We start from the raw sequence: 24,847 nt of genomic DNA on the forward strand, positions 1-24,847 counted from the left end.
AAACAGGGTAAGAGCCCCTGAACTGTAGGACCTAGCTAGTCACAGTGGGTATCAGAGGTGGTGCTGGTAGATTATACCTTGGTGACCAGGAGTACCACCATGTGGGCACTGTTGGATATGAGACTAGAAGAATCTCATTCCCCTACCATTAATCAGTCCACCATGGCTATCTTATTTATTTATTTTTTTTGAGACGGAGTCTTGCTCTGTTGCCCAGGCTGGAGTGTAGTAGCACAATCTTGGCCCACTGCAACCTCTGCCTCCCAGGTTCAGGCAATTCTCATGCCTCAGCCTCTTGAGCAGCTGGAATTACAGGCACGTGCCACCACGCCCAGCTAATTTTTGTATTTTTAGTAGAGACGGGGTTTCACCATGTTGCCCAGGTTGGTTTCAAATTCCTGGACTCAAGTGATCTGCCCGCCTTGGCCTCCTGAAGTGCTGGGATTACGGGCGTGAGCCATTGCGTCTTGCTGGCTATCTAATTTTTGGTCGGGAGTCTGGTAGTCGTGGTTGATTGAACAATGGAATTATGAAATATCCTCTTTAGGTACCATACGGACACCCAAGATCTTTATGCCCAAGAAGTTTACAATCAAAAAGGTACTACAGGACAAACCACAAAAATGACTGAAGAAAAATTGCACATTAAACTGCATGATTCTGATTACAGGAACTCAGACAAGAAAGAGAAGTGGACACCAAAGGAGTCAGGTTAGGTTTCAGTCCTGCCCAGCTCGGCAGCAGCTGAAAGACTGGACACACGCACCAGCACTGGACGTGGTGTCTGAAGGTGGTGATGTTGATGTTCATGTTTCCAGAAGAGGAAGACTTCCTTTTGTGTTCCTGTTGAAAGGTCTCCTCATTGTATACTTCACGCTTAACATCATATGCGAATGAGTTTCGCCTGGACTTAGAGCTGAAGCCAGAGATGGCATTCCTCTCTAGTTGTGCCATTCCTGGATGAGTGGAAAGAGAGCAAATAAAAAAGCATTTTCAGTAATCCAAATCCTCAGCATATTTTTAAGGAAATAAAATTCCTATATAATAATGTTTTACACTTGCATAGCATCTTTCAGTTGTAAAAAACTCTTTCTCAATGTTGTACAATTTTATGTGTATTCTTTTCATTTTTCAAATGGAGACAACAAAACCCAGAAGTTTAAACAGTCTTTGCTGTTTGATACTTATCAGAGCCAGGACTAGAACCCAGGTGTCCTGCTGGGAGGCCTAGTTTTCTTTATATTCAATTGTGTTGATATGTTGTAGGAAAATGATCAAGAGGTAGACAGTATTAATCAACAATTTTCACTGAAAATGCTCACTATCCAGCATATATGAAGAAGTCCAGATGAAGGGTTAAGTGCTCAATACAAGTCTTGTAACTTCTCTAAAATAGCAGACATCATTATCCCTTTACCTTTTACTTTTCTTCACAGCACTTGCCAGCACCTGATTCATTATTTGTCTGTTTCCCCCATAAAATGTAAGACCAGGAAGCAGGACTGTGACTATTCACAGTGGCAGCCCCAGGACCCAAAATAATGGCTTTCACTTAGCAACTTAGCAGGCCCTTAACAAATATTTCTTGAATGACTGCCAAGTATACAGTTAGTGGCCTCATGGTGTAGCAGAAAAAGCTATAGAAGTTCAAGACTAGACTGGGCAACATGGTGAAACCCTGTCTCTACTAAAAATAGAAACAAAATTAGCTGGGCATGATGGCACAGCATGTAGTCCTAGCTGCTCAGGAGGCTGAGGTGGGAGGATCACCTGAGCCCAGCAGGTGGAGGTTGCGGTGAGCCGGGATCGCACCACTGTACTCCAGCCTGGGTGTCAGAGCAAGACCCTGTCTCTAAAAGAGAAAAAAATCTATATTATCCTGCTTTCTTAAAAGATTGAAAAGATAGAGTAAATGAGGATGGATAGGGATCCATCTCTGGGAGAAAGTATAACCATTCTTAATAATCTATGTTTTTGAACAATAAAAAAAGCATAAACTCTAAAATTCTTCCACATAAATGTAAAGAAGCATAGGTATAAACTACATACCTATAAAATATATCAGTAAACCCTCAAATTATATAGATTACACAATTATATAGATGATGGGTGATGCTGCAAATAAGTTTAATGTGTCAGCAACTTTGTTTTCCTTCAGAACAATCATCATCATTATCATCATCGCCAACATTTATTGGGCATTTATCCTATGCCATGAGTTGCACTAGATTTTTTCACAAGTTAGGTCATTAAATTTCCACAACAATACCAGTACTACTATTTCTTCCATTTCAGAGGTGTAAAACTAAGGTTTTAGAAAACGTAAGTAATCGGGCCATAATTATATATTGTATTTTTACCCTCAAAGCATTGGGTAGAAGTAGTATGTTGTATAACAATCATGAACTAAAGATCACAAATTCACTAAACCAGTGAGGTGACTGGGGAATACAGAAGAGGATGGGAGAGGTATTTTACAATATATCACTTAAGATAATTAGTGCCTCATGTCTCTTACAAAAAGAAAAAAAGGTAGAACTGTATATTAAAATGTAAGGAATTCCCACCTGCCTTTCTTTCCCCACCCATAGGAATACAGACCCAATCTTCCTTACTTTCCCCGTATAATCGTCCAATGTACTTCCATGAGTAGTCTCTTTGTTCCCAGCAACCTAAACAAGCCTAATTAGTCTGCTAATGACAAAACTGATATCCTGGGTCACATCGAGAGTCTAGAACCCAGCATTTTGTTCTGAAAGTGACATTAAAGGAGGATTGGTGTAAAATAGGCAAAATACGATCGTCAAGGAGTGGTGGGAACAGTGGGGCTGGCAAAGGCAGCAGAAGCTGCTTAGCTCTAGCCATTTTTGCCATCGGTCAATGTGGGGCCCGGAATGGCTTACATCTGATCTTTTCCAGGAGAAGCCATAATGCCAGATTTTTATGTGGAATCTTCTGGCTTTTAAATGTTGTCAATTACTTTACATATGTTTACTATTTTATTTTATTTTATTTATTTATTTTTTTTATGAGACAGTCTCGCTCTGTCGCCCAGGCTGGAGTGCAGTGGTGCGATCTCGGCTCACAGGGTTTCACCGTGTTAGCCAGGATGGTCTTGATCTCCTGACCTCGTGATCCACCCGCCTCAGCCTCCCAAAGTGCTGGGATTACACGTGTGAGCCACCGTGCCCGACCTATTTTTTATTTTTTATTTTTTTGGAGATGGAGTCCAGCTCTGTCACCCAGGCTGGAGTGCAGTTGTGCGATCTTAGCTCACTGCAACCTCCACCTCCCAGGTTCAAGCGATTCTCCTGCCTCAGCCTCCTGAGTAGCTGGGATTACAGGCATGTGCCACCACACCCGCCTAATTTTTGTATTTTTATTTTATTTTATTTTTTTTGAGACGGAGTCTCGCTCTGTCGCCCAGGCTGGAGAGCAGTGGCGTGATCTTGGCTCACTGCAAGCTCTGCCTCCCGGGTTCACGCCATTCTCCTGCCTCAGCCTCTCCGAGTAGCTGAGACTACAGGCGCCTGCCACCACGCCCGGTTAATTTTTTTGTATTTTTAGTATAGACGGGGTTTCACTGTGGTCTCAATCTCCTGACCTCGTGATCCGCCTGCCTCAGCCTCCCAAAGTGCTGGGATTACAAGCGTGAGCCACCGCACCCGGCTTGTATTTTTGGTAGAGACGGGGTTTCGCCATGTTGGCCAGGCTGGTCTTGAACTCCTTACCTCAGGTGATCCTCCCGCCTCGGCCTCCCAAATTGCTGGGATTATAGGCATGAGCCACCGCGCCTGGCCTATTTAAAGTCTTTCAGCAGAAGTAGTAATATGTACAGAGATGCATTTTGGGAAGATGAAATGTGCCAGTGTTATGTTCTAGAGCTGAGTTGTCCAGTATGGTAGCCACTGGCTACATGTGGCTATTTAAACTTAAAATAAAAAATTCAGATCCTCAATTATACTAGCTAGATTTCAAGTGCTCAACAGCCAAGTATGGCTAGTGGTTACCTTACTGGACAGTGCAGATATAAAACATTTCCATCATCACAAAATGTTGTTGGACAGTGGAGATAGGAGAGACTGAGGCAAAACAGCCAATTGGAGACCATTAATATAATAGCCTAGGAAAGGTTATCAAATCATAAACTCCTACGACCACAGTGAGGATGGTTAGGAGGAGCAGGTGGAAAGTTGTCTTTAAGGAACTCCATCAAATGTCTGGCTAACAGCAGCAAGGGTAAACACATGGTTTCCTTATTATTTTTTTTAAGTAATTTTCTTTGGAATTTCTCCAGCTCCATTATATCTTTCTTGATTTCATAGAAACCCTAGTGGCTCATTTTCATGTACTAGCAGGACCCTTCCCAAGAAGATGCAATGACCAGAAACTCCTACTGTTGAGTAGGCCCCACTTAGCAAGACCTACTGAATCAGAAACTCTGGGGGCCATCAGTCTGTTTTAAGAAGCTGTCCAGACTGCTGGGCCCCCAGAGATTCTGATTCAGTAGGTCTTGCTAGGTAGAAAAAAAAAAAGCAAAGAAGCTGTCCAGGTGATTCTGATAAAAATTAAAGTGTGAGTACCACTATAAATATAGTGTATTATCTTTCATGAGCCTTTCAGTGCTAAGTTTGGGGGCCCTGTTAAAATACAAGCACTTTTGGCCTAGCTCTTTCACCCTCCATAGTACCCTTATCCATCCATCCATCCATCCATCCATCCATCCATCCATCCATCCATCCATCATCTAATTATTTACATTATCTGTGTTCACAGTGTTTTAAAAGTAAAGAATAGGCCAGGCATGGCTCACTGGCTCATGCCTGTAATCCCAGCACTTTGGAAGGCCGAGGAGGTTGGATCAACTGAGGTCAGGAGTTCAAGACCAGCCTGGCCAACATGGTGAAACCCCGTCTCTACTAAAAATATAAAAATTAGCTGGGCGTGATGGTGTGTGTGTAGTCCTGGCTACTCAGGAGGGTGAGGCAGTAGAATCGCTTGAACCTAGGAGGCAGAGGTTGCAGTTAGCCGAGATCGAACCACTGCATTCCAGCCTGGGAGACAAAGCAAGACTCTGTCTCAAAAAAAAAAAAGTCAAGAATAAAAAGTTTAAATACAATCCAATTTTTTGGCTATTGACCCCAATAATATGAAATCTTGAAAGCTAGTTTAGTTGCAGGAATATCTTCCCCCTGATATTGTTAACTTTTTTATGTTTTCTATAATCATGGAAAGGCGAAATTCACTTCCGAAATTTCAAAATAAGCATTTGTAATTCCAACAGAAACAACCCTAAGCCTGTTACTACCTAGGTTTTTATGGAGAATGTATTGGGAATACAGAAAAGGTATAAGCAAAGAGCCTGGCCTTTAGATCCTTTAGTCACTCTGGCTAGTGGCTAGGGATGACTAGTAAGATGACAGTCCTTAGGCGGATGACCATTGGACACATAAACATAGGAACAACCACCTTCCATGCAATGTGGATACAGTAACATGGTGTGTTGGAGAGATGCTCATTATTGGGGTGGGGGTGCTGGAGAAGGCTTCACAGGGGCCCCTGACACATAAATGGCATTTGACATGAAAAGAAACGAGCAAGGAGGTGGGGGTGGGGATTCAGTCACAGGGAATAAAATGAACAAAAGCAGTGAGGTCTGAAAGGAGGAGGAACGGCCGGGCAGTCAGGCCTCAGGAGGAAATGGATGGGGTACGCGGTGGGGTGCAGGTAGCACATCAGTTCTGGGGCTTTTGACAATATAGACAGGAGAATTTGAAAGGATGCAGCTTGCAAAACGCACACACTGTCGTCTCTTGTCATTGCCATCCACACGGCCTTTGAAAGTAGAGACAATACCTCAGAGATAAGCTCCCAGGGACGACCGTCATTCATTCATTCCACAGATACTGAGTGCCCACGGCGTGCCTGGCTCTGCGGCATACCTGGGTACCTGCCGGTGACGGACGCAGCCCCCGCCCCGCGACCTGCAGCCCCTGGCGCCCGGGCGTCTCCCAGAAGCGGCTCACCTGGCTCCTTGGCGGGGGGCGGGAGTGCGGGCGCTGGGATCCCACACGGCTCCCGCCTGGCTGGCGGCGCTGCGGAGCGGATATCGGCGGTTCCCGAGCCGTTGTGGCCTAGCCCGCGGGCGTTCCGGGCGGGCTGAGGAGATGAGAGTGGGGGAGGGGACGAAGAAGAGGAGCATGAGCAGCTGGGCTAGGGAGCCGGGAAAGGGGTACCTGGGTCGCCCTCCTCATACCTGAGTCGTGGGAGCCCCTTGGTATTTGGTAAACCTGGATACCAACGCTCCTACTCTCTCCGAGGTTTTACTATTCTTGATCGAGGGCCTATTTGGTGCCAGGCCTCGTGCCCTGAACATACAGCAGTGCACATGTGTCACATGTGTACTGCACAAACGGTAATTCACTAACGTCTCCGGAAGACTTAAGCTTTCCTCAAGTCAGAAGAGGTAAAAAGAAATGGAGGCTAGGAGGGTCACCCAGGTCTCCAACCATAGGCTGTCTGCCCCAAAAGCCTGGCTCTCCGCACTGGATGACACCCTCCTGCCCAGATCGCCGGCTCTGGATGCAGACATGCCGTCTGCACTCACTCCCTTTACCCTCCTCCCACCCTATCCCTGTCCCTAGCACTGTCTCTCACTCCACCTTGTATTCCTGCTTGGCCCAGTTACAGTTTTACACTTGTTTGTTTGATGACTGTGTTAATGTCTACCTTATTATGCACTTTATGTATTCCTTTTTGTAAATCATCTTACCCCTATGAGGGCAGGGATTTTTATCCCTTTCATTAACTGTTTTATTGTCAGTGCCTACAGCAGTGTGGTGGACATAGGAAGTGTTCAATGAATTTTTGTTGAATGATTGCCCTCCCGTTGATTGTAAGCTCCACGCAGGCAGCAACTGTAGTTTTTAATCACTTTTAAACTACAAGTGCTTGGCACCTAGTAGGCATTTAATACACATTGGTTGAATGAGTGTATGAATATACTGCTTACTTTATCTTTACCCTTTCACTCTCACCTCATCATCCCAATTTGTAGGATAAAAATGTGCATTTCTGAGGATTCCTACTTCAAAGCTTCCTCCTAACCCCTTGTAACCATTCCCTCATTCCCTTGATCCCCCCAACACCATCCCTCATTTCTTCACAATCATGTTTTTGCTCTTACTTCCCCTTCACCCTCCATTACTTCTTAGAAAACTTCCTAGCCTCCCTAGTTTGGAATATTCTCAAGCATCATGTTTTTGTAGATAAGAGAATTGCAGCTAAGCTACATTGGATCCAAAACAGCTTTCCATGAATCACCCATGACTATCTGATTTTTGGTTTTATATTGCTTTCCTTGAGGAGGACTGAGGATCCTGTACCACTTCTTAAATTGAAATCATGGTCACTGTTCATAATTTTTTCAACAAATACTTATGGGACATGTTTTATGTTCTAGACATTGTGCTAGATGTTGGGACAAGATATGCAAAGTCTGAGCCCTCTAAGGTGTGTGTGACACAAAATAGAATAATCACGGGAAATGTTGAGAAATGTCCTGGCTTGGACCTAGTTATTTCTAATACAAGAAACTAAGAGAATGAGACAGGATCTGATTCTTCTGCTCATTGTAGCAAGCTTTAGCATAGGTGTAGGTTGATAATGGATGTAGGCATGGGGTTAGAATGCCTTGCCCATTCACATTTATCTTGTTTGGTTTTTACAAATGACTCTGTTAGTCGGGAATGCAGGGCAGGAATTCTCTCTGAACTAAGGTTCAGGAAAGGTCAATTGACTTGCCTAAATTCGATGAGACTCCTGCCCCATTCTCCTTACTTGAAGAGGCCTGAGTTAAATGCTTAAAATCCTCTTCACTGATGGCTCTTCAGGATAGGAGTCAGTTTCAAATCTTCAATGTAATGGTTTTTTAAATGCTTCTCAAAGGGAGATATCAGAGACTTTCCTGAATCAGAATCACTTAAGATGTATTATAAAAATACATGCTCTTGATGCCCTCCTCTGACCTATCCAGTTAGACTCCCTGTGAGTCCGGGGAACTTGCATCTTAAACTCCCAGGGTGATTTTTCTGCATGTAAGTTTAACTAGGAGAGTTTTAATGGAAAGCCTCAGTTTTTTTTTTTTTTTGAGACGGAGTCTCCCTCTGACGCCAGGCTGGAGTGCAGTGGCGCGATTTTAGCTCACTGCAACCTCCGCCTCCGGGATTCATGCAATTCTCCTGCCTCAGCCTCCCGAGAAGCTGGGACTACAGGCTCGTGCCACCACGCCCAGCTAATTTTTGTATTTTTTTTAGTAGAGACGGGGTTTCACCATGTTGGCCAGGATGGTCTCTATCGCTTGACCTCGTGATCCACCCCCCTCGGCCTCCCAAAGTGCTGGGAAAACAGGCGTGAGCCACCGCGCCCAGCCCCTGGAAACCCTCCGCTTTGATGCAGGGTTAACATTTGCCTTTGGGACATATTTCGTCAGCATCTCGAAGAGTAACCCATATGTAGAGTAACCCATATGTCCTTGAGCAGATGGGAATGCAACAGCCTTCTGGCCGGAACCTCTTTCTTTCTTTTTCTTTTTTTTTTGAGACGGAATTTTGCTCTTGTTGCCCAGGCTGGAGCGCAATGGCGCGATCTCGGCTCACCACAACCTCCGCCTCCCGGGTTCAAGCGATTCTCCTGCCTCAGCCTCCCAAGTAGCTGAGACTCCAGTTGCGCGCCACCATGCCCGGCTAATTTTGCATTTTTAGTAGAGACGGGGTTTCTCCATGTTGGTCAGGCTGGTCTCGAACTCCCGACCTCAGGTGATCCGCCCGCCTCGGCCTCTTAAAGTGCTGGGATTACAGGCATGAGCCACCGCGCCCGGCCACCTGTCTCTTTTTTATGCAAGTGTTTTTTGGAATTTGGGGGTTCAGGTGAGCAGGTGCTCCGCTGCTGGAAACTACTCACAGTTAAAGATCTTTTGACTCTTTCCCCGACACGCTATTTGTCACTGTCGTTTTCCACCACAGAGCCAGGTATTTGCCCCGCCGGCCACGGTGGGGCGCGCGCAGCGTGTGCTGCCAGCTTATCTCTTCCTTCCCTGGTCCGCCTTCGCGCCCTTAAGGAGACAGTCCCTGGGAGTTCCTGCCTTTGGTCTCCAGTTGTTGCTCTCTTCTCGCGAGAACTGCTCCTCCCATCCTCTGCTCTCACGAAGCCCCGCCCGCGGAGAAGTTCCATATTGGGTAAAATCTCGGCTCTCGGAGAGTACCGGGAGCTGTTCTCGCGAGAGTACTGCGGGAGGCTCCCGTTTGCTGGCTCTTGGAACCGCGACCACTGGAGCCTCAGCGGGCACAGCAGCTGGAGCAGGAGTACTGCGACGCAGCCCTGAGTCGGCCTTGTAGGGGCGAAGGTGCAGGGAGATCGCGGCGGGCGCAGCCTTGAGCGCCGGAGCGCGTCCCTGCCCTTAGCGGGGCTTGCCCCAGTCCCAGGGGCGCATCCAGCCGCTGCGGCTGACAGCAGCCGCGCGCGCGGGAGTCTGCGGGGTCGCGGCAGCCGCACCTGCGCGGGCGACCAGCGCAAGGTCCCCGCCCGGCTGGGCGGGCAGCAAGGGCCGGGGAGAGGGTGCGGGTGCAGGCGGGGGCCCCATAGGGCCACCTTCTTGCCCAGCGGCTGCCGCTGGAAAATGTCTCAGGAGAGGCCCACGTTCTACCGGCAGGAGCTGAACAAGACAATCTGGGAGGTGCCCGAGCGTTACCAGAACCTGTCTCCAGTGGGCTCCGGCGCCTATGGCTCTGTGTGGTGAGTGTCGCTGGGCCTGGGGCCGCTGTGGGCAGGGTGGCCCCTCGCGCCCGAGGGCCAGGCCTGCCCCACTGCTCAGCGTTGCGTCAAGTGGCAGGAATTTTCCTCCGGGGAGGGCATTGCTGCCCCTTCGAGCTCTGCCCGTTCTGCACCTCCTGCGCCCCTCGCCCTGCACTCACGCAGGTATGCGGTCCATCGTGTGCAGCACTCAGGTCCGCTGCGAGAGGTAGGTGGTGGTGCTGGAGCTCGGTTCAGCTAGCACCCTTCGCCTTCCCCTCTCGGAGGGTTGCTGCTCGGCGACAGGCACCGGGGGAAGGGCTGCTTCCTTGGGGGTCTCCCTGCCGACCTGGAGCAGAAGGACCCTCTCCGGTGATGCGCCCACGCTGGGGCGCCGGACCCTGTCCTCTGAGCAGACAAGCTCGGGGAGCTGCCGGGAGAAGCAGAAGGGCAGAGCCCAACCCGAAGACTGCGGTCATCTGAACAAAACTGACCAGGAAGGGAGCTCTCTCCGGGCCTTTTTTTTTTTTTTTTTTTGCAAAACTGTCGAAATCCCATTTTGAAAAGCGTTCTTTTTGAATTCGCACTTGAATTAACAGCGATCCATAGAGCTTAAAATACCGACTTTATCTCGGTGAGCACTGTGCCAGCTTGAGTGGTGTGTTTCCGATTCGGTTAAAAGCGTATTTCCTTTCCGTGGAGGGGCGGCGGTGGTAGTGCCTGCAAGAACACTGCAGCTTGAGAAACTGGCAGGCTCACTGATTAGTCACATACCACTGCTCATTTAAGTATTGTTCGACAAAACAATTTTCTCATTTGGAGCAAGAAAGATTCAGATCTGTAAGGCGCCCTCAAGATCAAAAAGTTATTAACAGTGCTGGGAGGTATTGTAAATATTTTTTGAGATAATTCCTGCGAATACTGTGTTTTAAAAGTCCATTAGAGAGTTTGCAGGGAGTTATCTAGTTATCTGCATTTATGGCCTGAGTTACACGATAGTTTTCGTAAGGATATGGAACCACATAGAAAAGGAAGGGAAGAGATACTTTTTAGCTTTAATTTACACCGTGAGTGTGTTTTAAATTAAGTCGATACCATATGATTTCCAGACCTGAAATATTTCACTAACTGCTCTCTAACTTCCAAGGTTTTATACCCTGTATTTTAGATTTTCTATAATTTGAAAGCTACGGATCTGAAACTAAGTATCAGATTTAACTGTTAGCTTTTTCTGTGTTTTAGTAATTCGTATTGTATGCGTCATTTGAAAAGGGGCCTGTAAAATCGTTTTTTGTTTTGGAACAAATTCCAGGCCTTTGGATATGTTAATCTTTAAATATGATTTCTGTGTTTCCCAAAGTCACATCATGAATTTCCTGTTTGGTAGAATCTTCTGGGTAATTGAGATTGTGCAATTGTGTCCAGCAACAGATCATATTGCATTTTCTAGTTCAAGCTGTTTAAGTTATGTTGCAGATAGCACCGTGCTTGACATCTGTCTCCCATTTTTACAGCATGGCAGTTTACATTTTAAAGGAATTTGCAGCATTTTACATTCAGAGAGTGTGTGTGTGTAGTTGGTTTGCAGCATTTTACATTCAGTATATACATATTATATAGGTATATACATTCAGTATATACATATTATATATATCTAGTTGATTTGCTAATTTTCAAAGATGTATTTGGATCATTGCTCTTTTAATATTTTATAGCTCATTAATATACTTCCATTTTTTCATTCTTGAATTGACACATACATTTCTGTAGTATCACGTTTTCGTTTTCAATGCTATTTAAATTTTAATGGAGTAATACAGCAGAATAACTCAACTATAGAGGGTTTGGGTGAACTCCAATTGAATTGCTTGCAAGGGTTCTACTGTTGGTGACTAGCTCTGCACTGGAACAGGAGATTCAGATTACAGTGAAGTACCATTAAAATTAACTCCACAGTTCTTTAGTGGTATACTTTTCTGTGCTGTAGAAGCCAGCAGTATCTGACACTTAAAAGTACTTTTATTGAACAGGTTTTTAAAAATAGGTAATACATTGTATAAAATTTGAAAGTTTTAAAAAGGTACTCAGTGGGCCAGGCGCGGTGGCTCACTCCTGTAATCCCAGCTCTTTGGGAGGCCGAGGCGGGTGGATCACGGGGTCAGGAGATTGAGACCATCCTGGCTAACACGGTGAAACCCCGTCTCTACTAAAAATACAAAAAATTAGCTGGGCATGGTGGTGGGCACCTGTAGTCCCAGCTACTCGGGAGGCTGAGGCAGGAGAATGGTGTGAACCTGGGAGGTGGAGGTTGCAATGAGCCGAGATCGCTCCACTGCGCTCCAGCCTGGGCAAAAGTGCGAGACTCCGTCTCAAAAAAAAAAAAAAAGGTATTCAGTGAAAAGTCTCCTTTCCTTTTTGTTCTCCAGCCACTCTACTCTCTCAAAGACAGGCACTGTTAGGTGTCTTGTGTCTTTCCAGGGAGGCAGAGTTTTTTTTATTTGCTTCTTTGTTTAGTAGTCTTTCTACTAAAGGGATTTAAGATGTAACCTACAGCATATTGGTGAAGGAAAATACAACTGAAACTGACATTGTATGGCAATTGACAATTAACAACTATAACTAATGTTGGAATGAAAATACCAGAATTTAGATTTACAATTAAGTGTTATTTTATTTAGAGATTCAGCGTAGTTATTTGAAGTTGTTCTTTTCTTTGAGACGAAGTCTCTGTCGCCCAGGCTTGAGTGCAGTGGTGCCATCTCGGCTTACTGCAACTTCCACCTCCTGGGTTCAAGTGGTTCTCTTGCCTCAGCCTCCCAAGTAGCTGGGACTACAGGTGCCCCCCAGCATACCCAGCTAATTTTTGTATTTTTAGTAGAGATGGGGTTCTCCATGTTGGCCAGGCTGGTCTCAGACTCCTGACCTCAAGTGATCTGCCCTCCTTGGCCTCCCAAAGTGCTGGGATTACAGGCCTGAGCCACCGTGCCCGGCCTGAAGTTGTTCTTTCAATGAGTACCTTTTTAGGTGTGGCAGAAAACATTTTTTGGAACTTCTTTTAGAATCCACTTTGGAGCCTATGATACTCTTCTTCTTTTTTATTTTGAGACAGAGTCTCACTGTGTTGTCCAGGTTGGAGTGCAATGGCACCATCTCTACTCACTGTAACCTCCACCTCATGGGTTCAAGCGATTCTCCTGCCTTAGGCTCCCAAGTAGCTGGGATTACAAGTGCGCAACACCAAGCCCGGCTGATTTTTGTATTTTTAATACAGGCAGGTTTTCACCATGTTGGCCAGGCTGGTCTCTAGCTTCTGACCTCAGGTGATCCACTTGCCTTGGCCTCCCAAAGTGCTGAGATTACAGGGGTGAGCCACCATCTCTGGCCATCCATCTTCATTTTTTTGAGAGCAGATTTGATTTTAGGGAATAACAGTCCATTTGAATCCAAATAATTTAGGGAATTTGGACTCAAGTCTGATAAGAAAGATTAGGCAATCAGGTTGGTGATACTACTGTTTTAGGTCAGATAGGAGTTATAACTATAAAGTAACAACATGAAATTTTTTGTGTGACTTCTTGAACTGGACCTGAAGTCTACTTCCAAAAAAATCTCCTAATTTTATTTTATTAATATTTATTTATTTATTTTGTAGAGATAGGGTCTTACTGTGTTGCCCAGGCTGGTCTCAAACTCCTGGCCTCAAGCAGTTCCCCCACCTTGGCCTCCCAAAGTGCTGGGATTATAGGGATGAGCCACCACACCCAGCCCCTGAATTTTATTTTCAAGAATGAAAATAAATGAATAGAATATTTCAATGAATAAAATTCATTCATTGAAATATTTGTCAGTTTCCTAATTTTATTGCTCTAAAGTGTGATATACTTTGTAACATTTACAAAGTATTTTAAGCCTATATTATTTTAATTTATACTAAGTATAGTAAAAAAGTAGAAGCCTGTGTGATAACCAACTATGAATCAAAATAGAGTTTTACAAATATGCCTCTCCTTTAAAGCATAAAGGGAACTAGACTAGGTCTTGCAGTTTTAAGGAACTTTATGCATTGTCTGTGAGGGGAAATGAAGCAAAATTGTTCAAGAATACATTGTTGCAAAGCATTGATTTTGGGGTTTTGGGACAGAAGGGGAGAACCTTTGTGGTGAGTTTAAGGAAATACAAACAGGAACTTAAGTGTCTTTCCTCTGGGGTACGGTTCTTCCAGGCCCTTGCTGTTGATTAGAGGAGGTGGGGCACTGGTAACCATAAAATTGGAGGTGACAGTTGAGAATTACTCTTAGATCGTATTCAACTGTTTATTCAACAGTGTTTATTGAATACCTACTATGGGCCAGATAGCTAGGTTCTGGAAATAGAGTGCTAAACAAGACAGAAACAAGACAATCCATTCTCTCCTGGAGCTTATAGCCTAGTGGGTTTAATAACTACATTTTGTGGATTGCTTGCTATGTTCTAGCATTGTGCTGTGCGCCTTATCATCAGCATAAAAAGTATATAACAAAACCTTTGGTAAAAGGATAGCAAAACTTGCTAAGAAATCAAATACAACTTCCTAAGTGCTTTGTGGAACAAGATTATTCTAGTATAATAGAAATAAGTGAAGCTAACTTTTTTTAACTATTAATGGCCATTCACCATTTTAAATCTATTTTTTTTTTTTTTTTAGAATGAGCCAGGGCACAAAGAAATAAAAGTGCATCATTATTAAATATACAAGGGTGACTTTCTTGACTCCTGACCAGTGAGAAGGGTGTGTCCTTTACTTTTCTAGTAGTGATAGTAGGTCCATGCTGAGCTTTCCATTCTTTTCTTTGTAACCAAAAGTAAGGTAGTTGCCTGTATGTTACCAGTGCCAGTCAATAAGAAGTCTTTAAACATAATTAATGGCAAACATTTGTATTATTGATGTATAAAGATTGTTTTAAGAAAGAGTTCATTCGAAGCTGGCTATAAAGTCATTTTATTATCAAATCCCATTTTTCCACCTTTTTTTTTTTTTTTTTTTTTTTGAGATGGAGTCTTGCTGTGTTGCCCAGGCTAGGGTGCAGTGGCGCAATCTCAGCTCACGGCAGCCTCTGCCTCCCGAGTTCAAGCCATTCTCCTGCCTCACCCTCCTGAATAGCTGAGATTACAAGTGCACGCCACCATGCCTGGCTGATTTTTGTATTTTTAGTAGAGACGGGGTTTTACCATGTTGGTCAGGCTGGTCTCGAACTCCTGACCTCGTGATCCGCCCACGTCGGCCTCCCAAAGTGCTGGGATTACAGGAGTGAGCCACCACACCCGGCCTCCACTGGTTCTTCTTTAAAATAAGCTTATCCTGGATCTCCAGGTTTTCAATTCTGCCAGTTTGATTTCTTGATACTGAGGAGTACTCTGCTTTTGATTTCTTTTTAGCCCAGTCTCAGAGATGATCTGCGTTGACTTTGCTTTTCATGGGCAAGAGTGCAGACATTGCTGAGCCCCTGGGGCCTAGAATTCAAAGATGGAAGAATTCACTGGGGTAGCTCACCCTCACTTTGGAATTAACTGACATTTTTAGGGATTTTTGCAGTTTATAAAGTGTTTTCATTCAAAGCATTATCAATCAGTTCTCACTAGCTCCATGGAGGCTGATACTTATTAACTCCGTTTTATAGATGGGGAGCTAGACTCATTCATTAAAGGAATGGCGTACTTGTCAGTGCTACTTTTAGTAGTCTCCTTTCTGATAGATGTGGGCTGCCGAGGTTGCGTGGTGGCACCTTCTCTTACGCAGTTCACCTCCTCTTGTGAAAAAGGGGTTGCTGAGTCACTCGGAATAGAGCTTGAGTGTAGGAAAGCAGTTCCACCAGTGTCATTGCCCAGTTTATGTGAGGGGTAATGACTTAACCCATTAAAGTCATATCTCTTCCTCAGAACTGATAAATCAAAAATGCACTCATTGCCCAGATTAAAATTTTTTCTGAAGGAATTATTAGGCAGTGCAAATAGTTAATTCCTGAATTTATGAATCCTGTTGGATTGAAATTCTTTAGTGTACATTTATGTAAAGTTGGGACTGTCTGTACATGTTTGTGTTACATAAGTATAGGATATAAATAGAAATAACTGCCTCTCCAGCCCTTTGAAAATACATTAGATTATTGCTTTTTGCAGTAAAAATTGGGGTAAAACTGATTTGTTCTTATCTGAGAGGTATAATTACTGCAGTGCTCAGAAAAGCCTCATTATAAAGTGGGCTTCCCTGACTTGGAACTTAGGGATGTCTTCTCATGGCTGCTATGGAAGTCATGCAGCTGTTTCATTAGGAAAATAACCAAAAACTTCTTTAAACTTGGAAATGTTGTTTGTAAAAGAAACTTTCAGTATTCGGAGTAGTTTGTCTTTCACAGTGCTTCCATAAATTAAGTACAGGCACAACTTGTTTTATTATGCTTCACAGATAATTGCTTTTTTTTTTTTTTTTTTTTGCAAATTGAAGGTTAGTGACAACCCTGTGGTAAGCGAGTCTATTGGCACCATTTTTCCAACAGCATGTGCTCACTTCATGTCTCCATGTCACATTTTGGTAATTCTCACAATATTTCTTTTTTTTTTTTTTTTTTTTTTGAGATGGAGTTTTGCTCTGTCGCCCAGGCTGGAGTGCCGTGGTGCGATCTCGGCTCACTGCAATCTCCGCCTTCTGGTTTCAAGCGATTCTCCTGCCTCAGCCTCCCGAGTAGCTGGGACTACAGGCATGTGCCACCACACCTGGCTAATTTTTGTATTTTTAGTAGAGATGGGGTTTCACCATGTTGGTCAGGCTGGTCTCGAACTCCTGACCTTGTGATCTGCCTGCCTTGGCCTCCCAAAGTGCTGGGATTACAGGTGTGAGCCACCGTGCCCAGCAATTCTGCTGGGATTACAGGTGTGAACCACTGTGCCCGGCAATTCTCACAATATTTCAAACTTTCTCATTATTATTAAATATTATGGGGATCTGAGATCACTGATCTTTGATGTTACTGTTGTAATTGTTTTGAGGTGTCTGGAACCATGCCCATAGGCAGACTTAATTGATAAACATTGTGTGTGTTCTGACTACTCTGCCAACCGGCTATTCCCTCTCTCCATCTCCTAAGGTGTCCTTATTCCCTGAGACACAATAATACTGAAATTAGGCCAATTAATAACACTACAGTGGTTTCTAAGTGTTCAAGTGAAAGGAATGTTTGCATGTCTCTTACTTTAAATCAAAAGCTAGAAATGATTAAGCATAGTGAGGAAGGCATGTCGAAAACTGAGATAAGCTGAAACTTAGACTTCTTGTACCAAACAGCCAATTTGTGAATGCAAATGAAAAGTTTTTGAAGGAAATTAAAAGTTATATTCCAGTAAACAAATGAATGATTAGAAAGCAAAACAGCCTTGTTGCTGAGATGGAGAAAGTTTTAGTGGTCTGGATAAAAGATCAGACCAACCACAACATGCCCTTAAGTCAAAGCCTAATCTAGAGCAAAGCCCTAACTCTCTTTAATTGTATGAAGTTTGAGACAGGTGAGAAAGCTGCAAAAGATAAGTTTGAAGCTAGCAGAGGGTGGTTCATAGGTTTAAGGAAAGAACCTGTCTCCATAGCATAACTTATAGTGCAAGGTGGCTGGGTGTGGTGGCTAACACCTGTAATTCCAGCACTTTGGGAGGCTGAGGCAGGCAGATCATCTGAGGTCAGGAGTTTGAGACCAGCCTGGCCAACATGGCGAAACTCTGCCTCTACAAAAAATACAAAAATTTGTTTTTTGTATTTTTTGGTGTTGTGGTGTACACCTGTAGTCCCAGCTGCTTGGGAGGCTGAGGCAGGAGAATTGCTTGAACCTGGGAAGTGGAGGTTGCAGTGAGTCACTGCAACCAAGTGGCAACCGAGATCGTGCCACTGCACTCCAGCCTGGGCGATAGAGCAAGAGTACATCTCAAAAAAAAAAAAAAATTAATAGTTGAGAAATTGCTTCTCAGGAATGAATAAAGAAAGTAGTTTCTTGAGGTGGAATCTACTGTTGGGGAAGATGCTTATGAACATTGTTGAAATGACAACAAAGGGTTTAGAATATTACATAAACTTAGTTGATAAAGCAGCAGCAAGGTTTGAGAGGATCGACTCCCATTTTGAAAGTAGTTCTACTGTGGGTAAAATGCTATCAAACACCATTGCAGGCTACAGAGAAATCTGTCACGAAAGGAAGAGTAAATCAATGCAGCAAGCTTCACCGTTGTCTTATTTTTAGAAATTGCCGTAGTCATTCCAACCTTCAGCAGTTATTGCCCTGAGTAGTCAGCAGCTGTCAATGCTGAGAAAAGACCCTCCACCAGCAAGAAGATAATGACTTGCTGAAGGCTCAGGTGACCCTTAGCATTTTTTAGCAAAAAAGTATTTATTTATTTATTTTTATTTATTTATTTTTTTTTCCCAAGACGGAGTCTCGCTCTGTCGCCCAGCCTGGAGTGCAGTGGCACGATCTCGGCTCACTGCACCCTCCACTTCCAGGTTCAAGCAATTCTCCCACCTTAGCCTCCTGAGTAGCTGGGATTACAGGTGTGCACCACCATGCCCAGCCAATTTTTGTATTTTTAATAGAGATGGGGTTTCACCATGTTGGCTAGGCTGGTCTCAAACTCTTGACCTCGAGCGATCCTCCTGCCTCAGCCTCCCAAAGTGCTGAGATTAATAGGTATGAGCCACCATGCCTGGCTAATAAAATATTTTTAAATTAAGGTATGTATATATATATATTTTTTGACATACTGCTAGTGCATACTTAATAGACTACAGTATCATGTAAATATAACTTTTATATGCACTGGGAAACCAAAAAATTCATGTCACTCATTTTTTTGTGATATTCACTGTGTTGTGGTTGTCTAGAACTGAACTCATGATATCTTTGAGGTACACCTGTATGTATGTGTTAAGGATTTACAAAATTAACCAGCTTTCCCGTGCAGTGTTCAAGTCTTTTAATAATTTATTATAGGGAAGAAGAAGTGGTGGTTTGTAAATTCTGTACTTGACAAATGGATACTGGGTTTTGGGCATGCTTGGCTCCAAGGCTGAATGTTGGGGGGGAAAGAAGTATAGGAGAGTGAGGAGTCTAGGATTTCTAAGTTTTGGCCTTGGGCAAATGGATATATTTTAGTGCCATTTTCTGAACTTTGTGTTACAAAGTTACAAAAGAGTGTTAGAGGGTACAAGATTGTAGAGAGAAAGGGGAAGGAACATAGGTTCATGGTAATCTCCTCGAGGACAGGACTCATTATACCTTGAGTGCCTACCAGTATGGTTTGCTGTAAGTGCTGGAGATGAAATATGAACAAAAGAGACAAAAATTTCTGCCTTAAGAAGCTATATTCTGGCCAGGTGCAGTGAGTGGCTCACACCTGTAATCCCTGCACTTTGGGAGGCCAAGGTAGGTTTCCTTGAGCCCAGTAGTTAGAAACCAGCATCCTGGGCAAAATGGGGAGGCTCCTCTACTAAAAAATAAAAATAAAAAATTAGGCAAGCTTGGTGGCACACTCCTGTAGTTCCAGCTACTTGGGAGGCTGAGGTGGAAGGATTGCTTGAGCCTGGGAAGCTGAGGCTGTAGTGAGCTGTGATCCTGCCACTGTACTCCAGCTTGGGTGACAGAGTGAGACCCTGTCTCCAAAAAGGAAAAAAAAAAAAAAAAGGAAGCTATATTCTAATGGGGATGGCAGTGGAAGTAGATAATAAACAAAATTTATAGTGTGTCAGATAAATGCTGTGGAGAAAATGCAACAAGGGAAGGAGAGTGAGTGCTAGGATGGCTGTTGTACTTTTAAGAAAGGTGAACAGGGTAAGCATCATTGATAAAGTAACAGTTGAGCAAAAACCTGAAGCAGGTGATACAGGACACTGGTTGGACATGGGTGAGGATATGAGAACATTCTAGGCTGAGGATTAGCAAGTGTGCAGAAGCCCTGAGGTAAGGGCCCTGTGCTCCAGGAAATAGCTAAGAGACCAGTACAGCTAGAGCTAAATGAACCAGGGGCCAAATATAGGGAGAAAAGTGGGGTGTGCGGGGGTTGCAGATATGCAGGGATCATGTAGGGTCTTATTTGCCTTTATACAGACTGTGACTTTTCCTTTAAGTGACAGGGGAAGCCTTGGAGTGTTATGACCAGAGGAAGGACATGACCTAAATCTTGTTTTAACAGATCACTGTGCTCTAGGGTCCCAAGTTTTTCATTTCAGTTCCTTACTCATTCTACCCTAAACCACTACTGTGAATAGGATAGAATGGTGGAGTTAGATGAATTGGTGCAAGCCCTGACCCATGCTCACAACTCTCATTCCAGCAGTCCCAGAGTGCCAGAGCCAGTATTTTTGTTGGGCCCTAGAAATTTAGGGTATTCCAGTCCAGCTCTTTAAATAACGTGGGCTTACTTTACTTTTTCAGGTTTTTGTTGCCAAAAGGAAGGAGCAGAGATTAGCTCTTGAGTTTAGCTGAAAAAGGAAGATTAGTCTGCTGGCAGATTGAGTGTTTTTTAACTTCTTTGGCTTTTAGGGTTTTTCTTACTTTTGGATCATGTTTTAAAAGTCATTTTTACCTTCTTTCAACAGTTAAACATTTAAGTTTTATTTGATTTTATTTGACCCTTTTTCTGCTTTACATTCCTCTGCCTTTTCCCCATTATAATACTTTTAGTAGAGGTTAGACCGTTGTTATCTGTCATTAATGTCTTAGCTTTGAGGCCCCAAGGACTTCTCTGTTAAACTTAAATACATCGTATAGATCGAAAGATTGTCTACAGACATGTAACCCTATAAAAACCCATATTATTTATTGTCCTCCCTGCCTTTACAGATGTAAGCCCCTCTCCTCTTTTCATCAGAGCTCTCCCTCTTTTACTGCTCTATCATCAGGTTGCGGAAAATAAGTTTTCCTGCAAACACAGATTCCCATGGCAACATAACAAAAAGGTAATAGAACAAATGTTTATTTTGTCTAGACCTGCTGTCTGAGTAACATTAGACCCTGAACATGTTGGCTCCTGTTATTTGAATGTGTGGTTACAAATTCCTTATTTTCCTCAAAACTTACTTCTCTTAGGCCTTGGTGATATTGTCACTGTGCCTGTGATATGAAGGAAGGTGTGTGTGTGTGAGTATGTGTGTCTTACTGTCATTCTACTCAAAAGTATGGATTGCATTTTCAAGCTTATGGCTTAAAATGTAGACACCACACAACATGTGAGCATGTGAAGAAAAAAAGCATAGCAGTTTTGTTCTTTGTTTTCATAAGTTCATTAATTTAGTATTTCCAGTGCACTATACTAGATGTTTTGTTTACAGAGATTTAAAAAAGAAGAAGGGTCCCTGCTTTCGAAAATGTCAGTCCAGGCTGGGCGCGGTGGCTCACGCCTATAATCCCAGCACTTTGGGAGGCCGAGGTGGGCGGATCACTTGAGGTCAGGAGTTTGAGACCAGCCTGGCCAACATGGTGAAACCCCATCTCTACAAAAATTAGCTGGGCATGGTGGTGCCTGTAATCCCAGCTATTCAGGTGGCTGAGGCACGAGAATCACTTGAACCCGGGAGGCGGAGGTTGCAGTGAGCCGAGATCACGCCCCTGCACTCCTGTCTGGGCAATAGCGCAAGACTCAGTCTCAAAAAAAAAAAAAAAAGTATCAGTCCAGAGGAGACATATTTATGTTTCCTCATAGATGGCTTTGGAAGTCCTCTGTCGTTTCGGATTTTGAAGCATTTTTGGTTTTGGATTTTCAGATTAGGGATACTCAACCTGTATAACCCAGGGTAATTCAACCTGTTGACATTTTAGGTGGGATAATGTTTTGTTGTGGGGGACTGACTTGTGCATTATAGTATGTTTAGCAGCATCCCTGTCTCCAACTCACTATATACTAACAGCAATTTCCAGTTGTGACAAACAAAAATATCTAGACATTGCCACATATCTCTTGACGGGTAGGGAGGGCAAAATCACCTTTAGTTGAGAACCACTTATATAACCCTATATATTTGGATTGGTTGGTCCTGAGTAAAAACTAGATGGGATAACATGAACCTTCCACCTGCAAAAAAGTAGAAATGCTCTACTTTCTGCATTATAAATTGGGCCTCTCTAAACATGATTTTTGTTATTTCTAGGAGAGTAACAGCATTTCTAATGGTCAAGGTCCTAGCTATAACCCGATAAGCTTAATGGATGGAAGAACTTGCACAAGCATGTTTGCAAGAGGCCAGGTGTATCACTGGCACATTTGAGAAACAACTAATAAGTGAGGGACACCCAATTTTCATGAATAATTGTGTTTTGTCATTGTCATGGCACCAACTTAGGGTGTTTTGAATTTTTTCTGAAAAGGAAATTAGCATGAAGTCCAAGTTGGTAGGTAGGTAGCATTTTCCCTAGTGTCTCTTCTGGTATTCTGTGTCCTTTCTCTCCTGTCTTCTTTCAGTATTTAGCATTTTCAAACTGCTAGAAATAAAATGCTGTTTAGAAGACCACAAAGAGCGCTGCACATAAACTAAGGAGCAAGAAGTAGTACATTGTGAATTAATTTTCTGTACATTTTTGAAGGTTCTTGCATCTGGGAAGGCTTGCTTAGTTTTAAAAATATTAGGTAATAACAGACTGAAATTTTGAAGATCTTATGGATCTCAGGTAGCAGTAACTCAGAAAGATCAACCTTCTTTGGTTTAGAATGTCATTTAGGCACATTATGTATTCTGGTACCTTAGAAGATACAATGCATTTTCCTGAATTATCATTGCTACTGCTTTAATTACTTTAAGGCTGTGAGGCAGCAACTAACTTTAGTGTCACAATGTATATATCTTAACATTTAACGTGCTCTTTTTTTTAACACCACCTTAAAGTACTCTGCTATTCAGATTTTTCCTTGTGTTTCTCTAATTCTCCTATTTCATCCATTGGTTAGTTTTTTCTTCCTCTTTTCTTTCTGCTCCATGATCCATTCTTAAATTTTCTTTTCTCTTTCTGTGCATATTCTTTTTGAATTCATTATCTGATAGTCTCAACAATGGTCTTGTTCATGTACTATACTTCCAAATTTGTACTTTCAAACCTAATCTCAAGAATAACTGACCCTTTGGATTCTAATCTATTGAGATGTAATGTTTCATGCTTTCCCTTGATTACTTTCCTACACACTTCTTGAAGATACCAGAGATGTAGCACTAACTTCCCTTGGAATGGGATTCATGTTACAAACTTGAATGGTTCAGTTTAGATATGTGAAGCGGATGTCATCATTAGCACTGATGATTGACAGTAGTTATAAAAATTACAATCAGGAATGAACCAATTTACCTGAAGTTTTCAATAACTCTAGGTATTAAAGCAACATAATTTTGAAAGTTTGAAATATATAGGTATAAATATTGATGCTTACATTTTAGATTTACTGTAGTGAAGGAAATTTGCCAGTCGTCCATCAGACAGTGTTAAATGCCCACCAATGTGTAAAATAGACCTAAAATATTAATAAATTGTGTATATGTGTATGAAGGTATTGATGTGTACAGAGAAGTGGAGACATTGTGAGTTATAGTGGTCAGTATGGTTTTATGGAGGAGAAAGGATTTGAAGATTATTTAGAAAGATGGGTATTTGGAGAGAAGAAAAGGAAACATTTTCAGACAAGAGAAAACATAAACCAAGAGAATAGATATGAAAAGGACTGTCCTGACAGGAGGAACATCTCAGGTAGAGTGAACCCAGTTGTGGTTCTCATTATTGTTGTGCTTCAGACTCACTTGTGGAACTTTTAAACATACCCCCGGAAATTAAGAATGAGATCTGAGGCCGGGCGCGGTGGCTCGCGCTTGTAATCCCAGCACTTTGGGAGGCCGAGGCGGGCGGATCACGAGGTCAGGAGATCGAGACCACGGTGAAACCCCGTCTCAACTAAAAAATACAAAAAAAATTAGCTGGGCGTGGTGGTGGGCGCCTGTAGTCCCAGCTACTCGGAGAGGCTCAGGCAGGAGAATGGCATGAACCCGGGAGGAGGAGCTTGCAGTGAGCCAAGATCGCGCCACTGCACTCCAGCCTGGGTGACAGAGCGAGACTCCGTCTCCAAAAAAAAAAAAAAAAAAAAAAAGAATGAGCTCTGGAGTGGGACTTAGGCAGTTGCATTTCTAAAAAGTCTACAAATGGTTGTTTAGGTAGTAGAGAGCTGTTAGAGTTTCTTGAGTTGTGAACTGTTGAGGAAAATTGTTTTAAAATTGGTCTTGCTGGAGTGTAAAGAATGGATTAGAGGAAACAAATGTATTGCTTTGTCAAAGTCTGGTAAATTTATTTATGTGTGCCTCTGTTCATTTTGACTCCTTGGCTAGATTTCTTAGTTCCTTGAGGTCATAAATAATCAGCTTTTAAAGCTTCAGTGAAGGAATATCTTTTTTTTTTTTTTTTTTGGCTGGGTTGGGGGATAGGGTTTTGCTCTGTCACCTGGGCTGAAGTGCAGTTACGCAGTCAGTGGCTCACTGCAGCCTTGAACTCCTGAGTTCAAGTGATCTTCCTACCTCAGCCACCCAAAGTAGCTGAGACTACAGGTGTGTGCTGCCATGCCTGCCTAATTTTTTTTTTTTGTAGACACGAGGTTTCGCTACGTCATGAAGTTGCCCAGGCAGGTCTTGAACTCCTGAGCTCAAGCTGTCCTCCTGCCTCAGACTTCCAAAGTGCTAAGATTACAGGTGTGAGCCACCGCACCTAGCAAGAAACATCTTATAAAATCATTCTACTTTCATTTGGAACTTGCAGGCTCATGCCTGTAATCCCAGCACTTTGGCAGGCTGAGGCAGGTGAATTACTTGAGCTCTGGAGCTCAGGATTTCTAAACCAGCCTGGGCAACATGGTGAAACTTTGTCTCTACCAAAAAATATAAAAAAAATTAGCCAGGCATCGTGGTGCGCCTCTGTAGTAGCAGCTACTCGGGAAGCTGAGGTTTGTTGGGGCCTGGGAAGTCAAAGCTGCATTGAGCCGTGATCACGCCACCACGCTCTAGCCTGGGCAACAGAACAAGACC

At 43.3% G+C, this 24,847-nt stretch overlaps 2 protein-coding genes across 5 annotated transcripts in view; one reads left to right on the forward strand and one right to left on the reverse strand.

Moving 5' to 3' along the window:
- The window catches only part of SLC26A8 (solute carrier family 26 member 8), an 84,682-nt gene extending 78,300 nt beyond the window's left edge, over nt 1-6,382 (reverse strand). Inside the window, exons 1-3 of the mRNA XM_030803457.1 lie at nt 6,257-6,382; nt 6,027-6,159; nt 767-956 (exon numbers count right to left, since the gene is read on the reverse strand). Coding sequence (XP_030659317.1) covers nt 767-956; nt 6,027-6,159; nt 6,257-6,376 — 443 coding nt within the window. The 5' untranslated portion in view covers nt 6,377-6,382. The remainder of the gene's footprint in view (nt 1-766; nt 957-6,026; nt 6,160-6,256) is intronic.
- A 2,815-nt stretch (nt 6,383-9,197) lies between these two features.
- Nucleotides 9,198-24,847, forward strand: part of MAPK14 (mitogen-activated protein kinase 14) — an 83,701-nt gene continuing 68,051 nt past the window's right edge. For 2 of the 4 annotated variants that reach the window (XM_030804250.1, XM_030804251.1), the window contains exon 1: nt 9,198-9,792. In XM_030804250.1, the coding sequence (XP_030660110.1) occupies nt 9,677-9,792 (116 nt within the window). In that variant the 5' untranslated portion in view covers nt 9,198-9,676. The other 2 variants (XM_030804253.1, XM_030804252.1) reach the window with 2 other exon arrangements.

Source organism: Nomascus leucogenys, chromosome 22a (assembly GCF_006542625.1).
Source record: "Nomascus leucogenys isolate Asia chromosome 22a, Asia_NLE_v1, whole genome shotgun sequence".
Taxonomy (NCBI): domain Eukaryota; kingdom Metazoa; phylum Chordata; class Mammalia; order Primates; family Hylobatidae; genus Nomascus; species Nomascus leucogenys.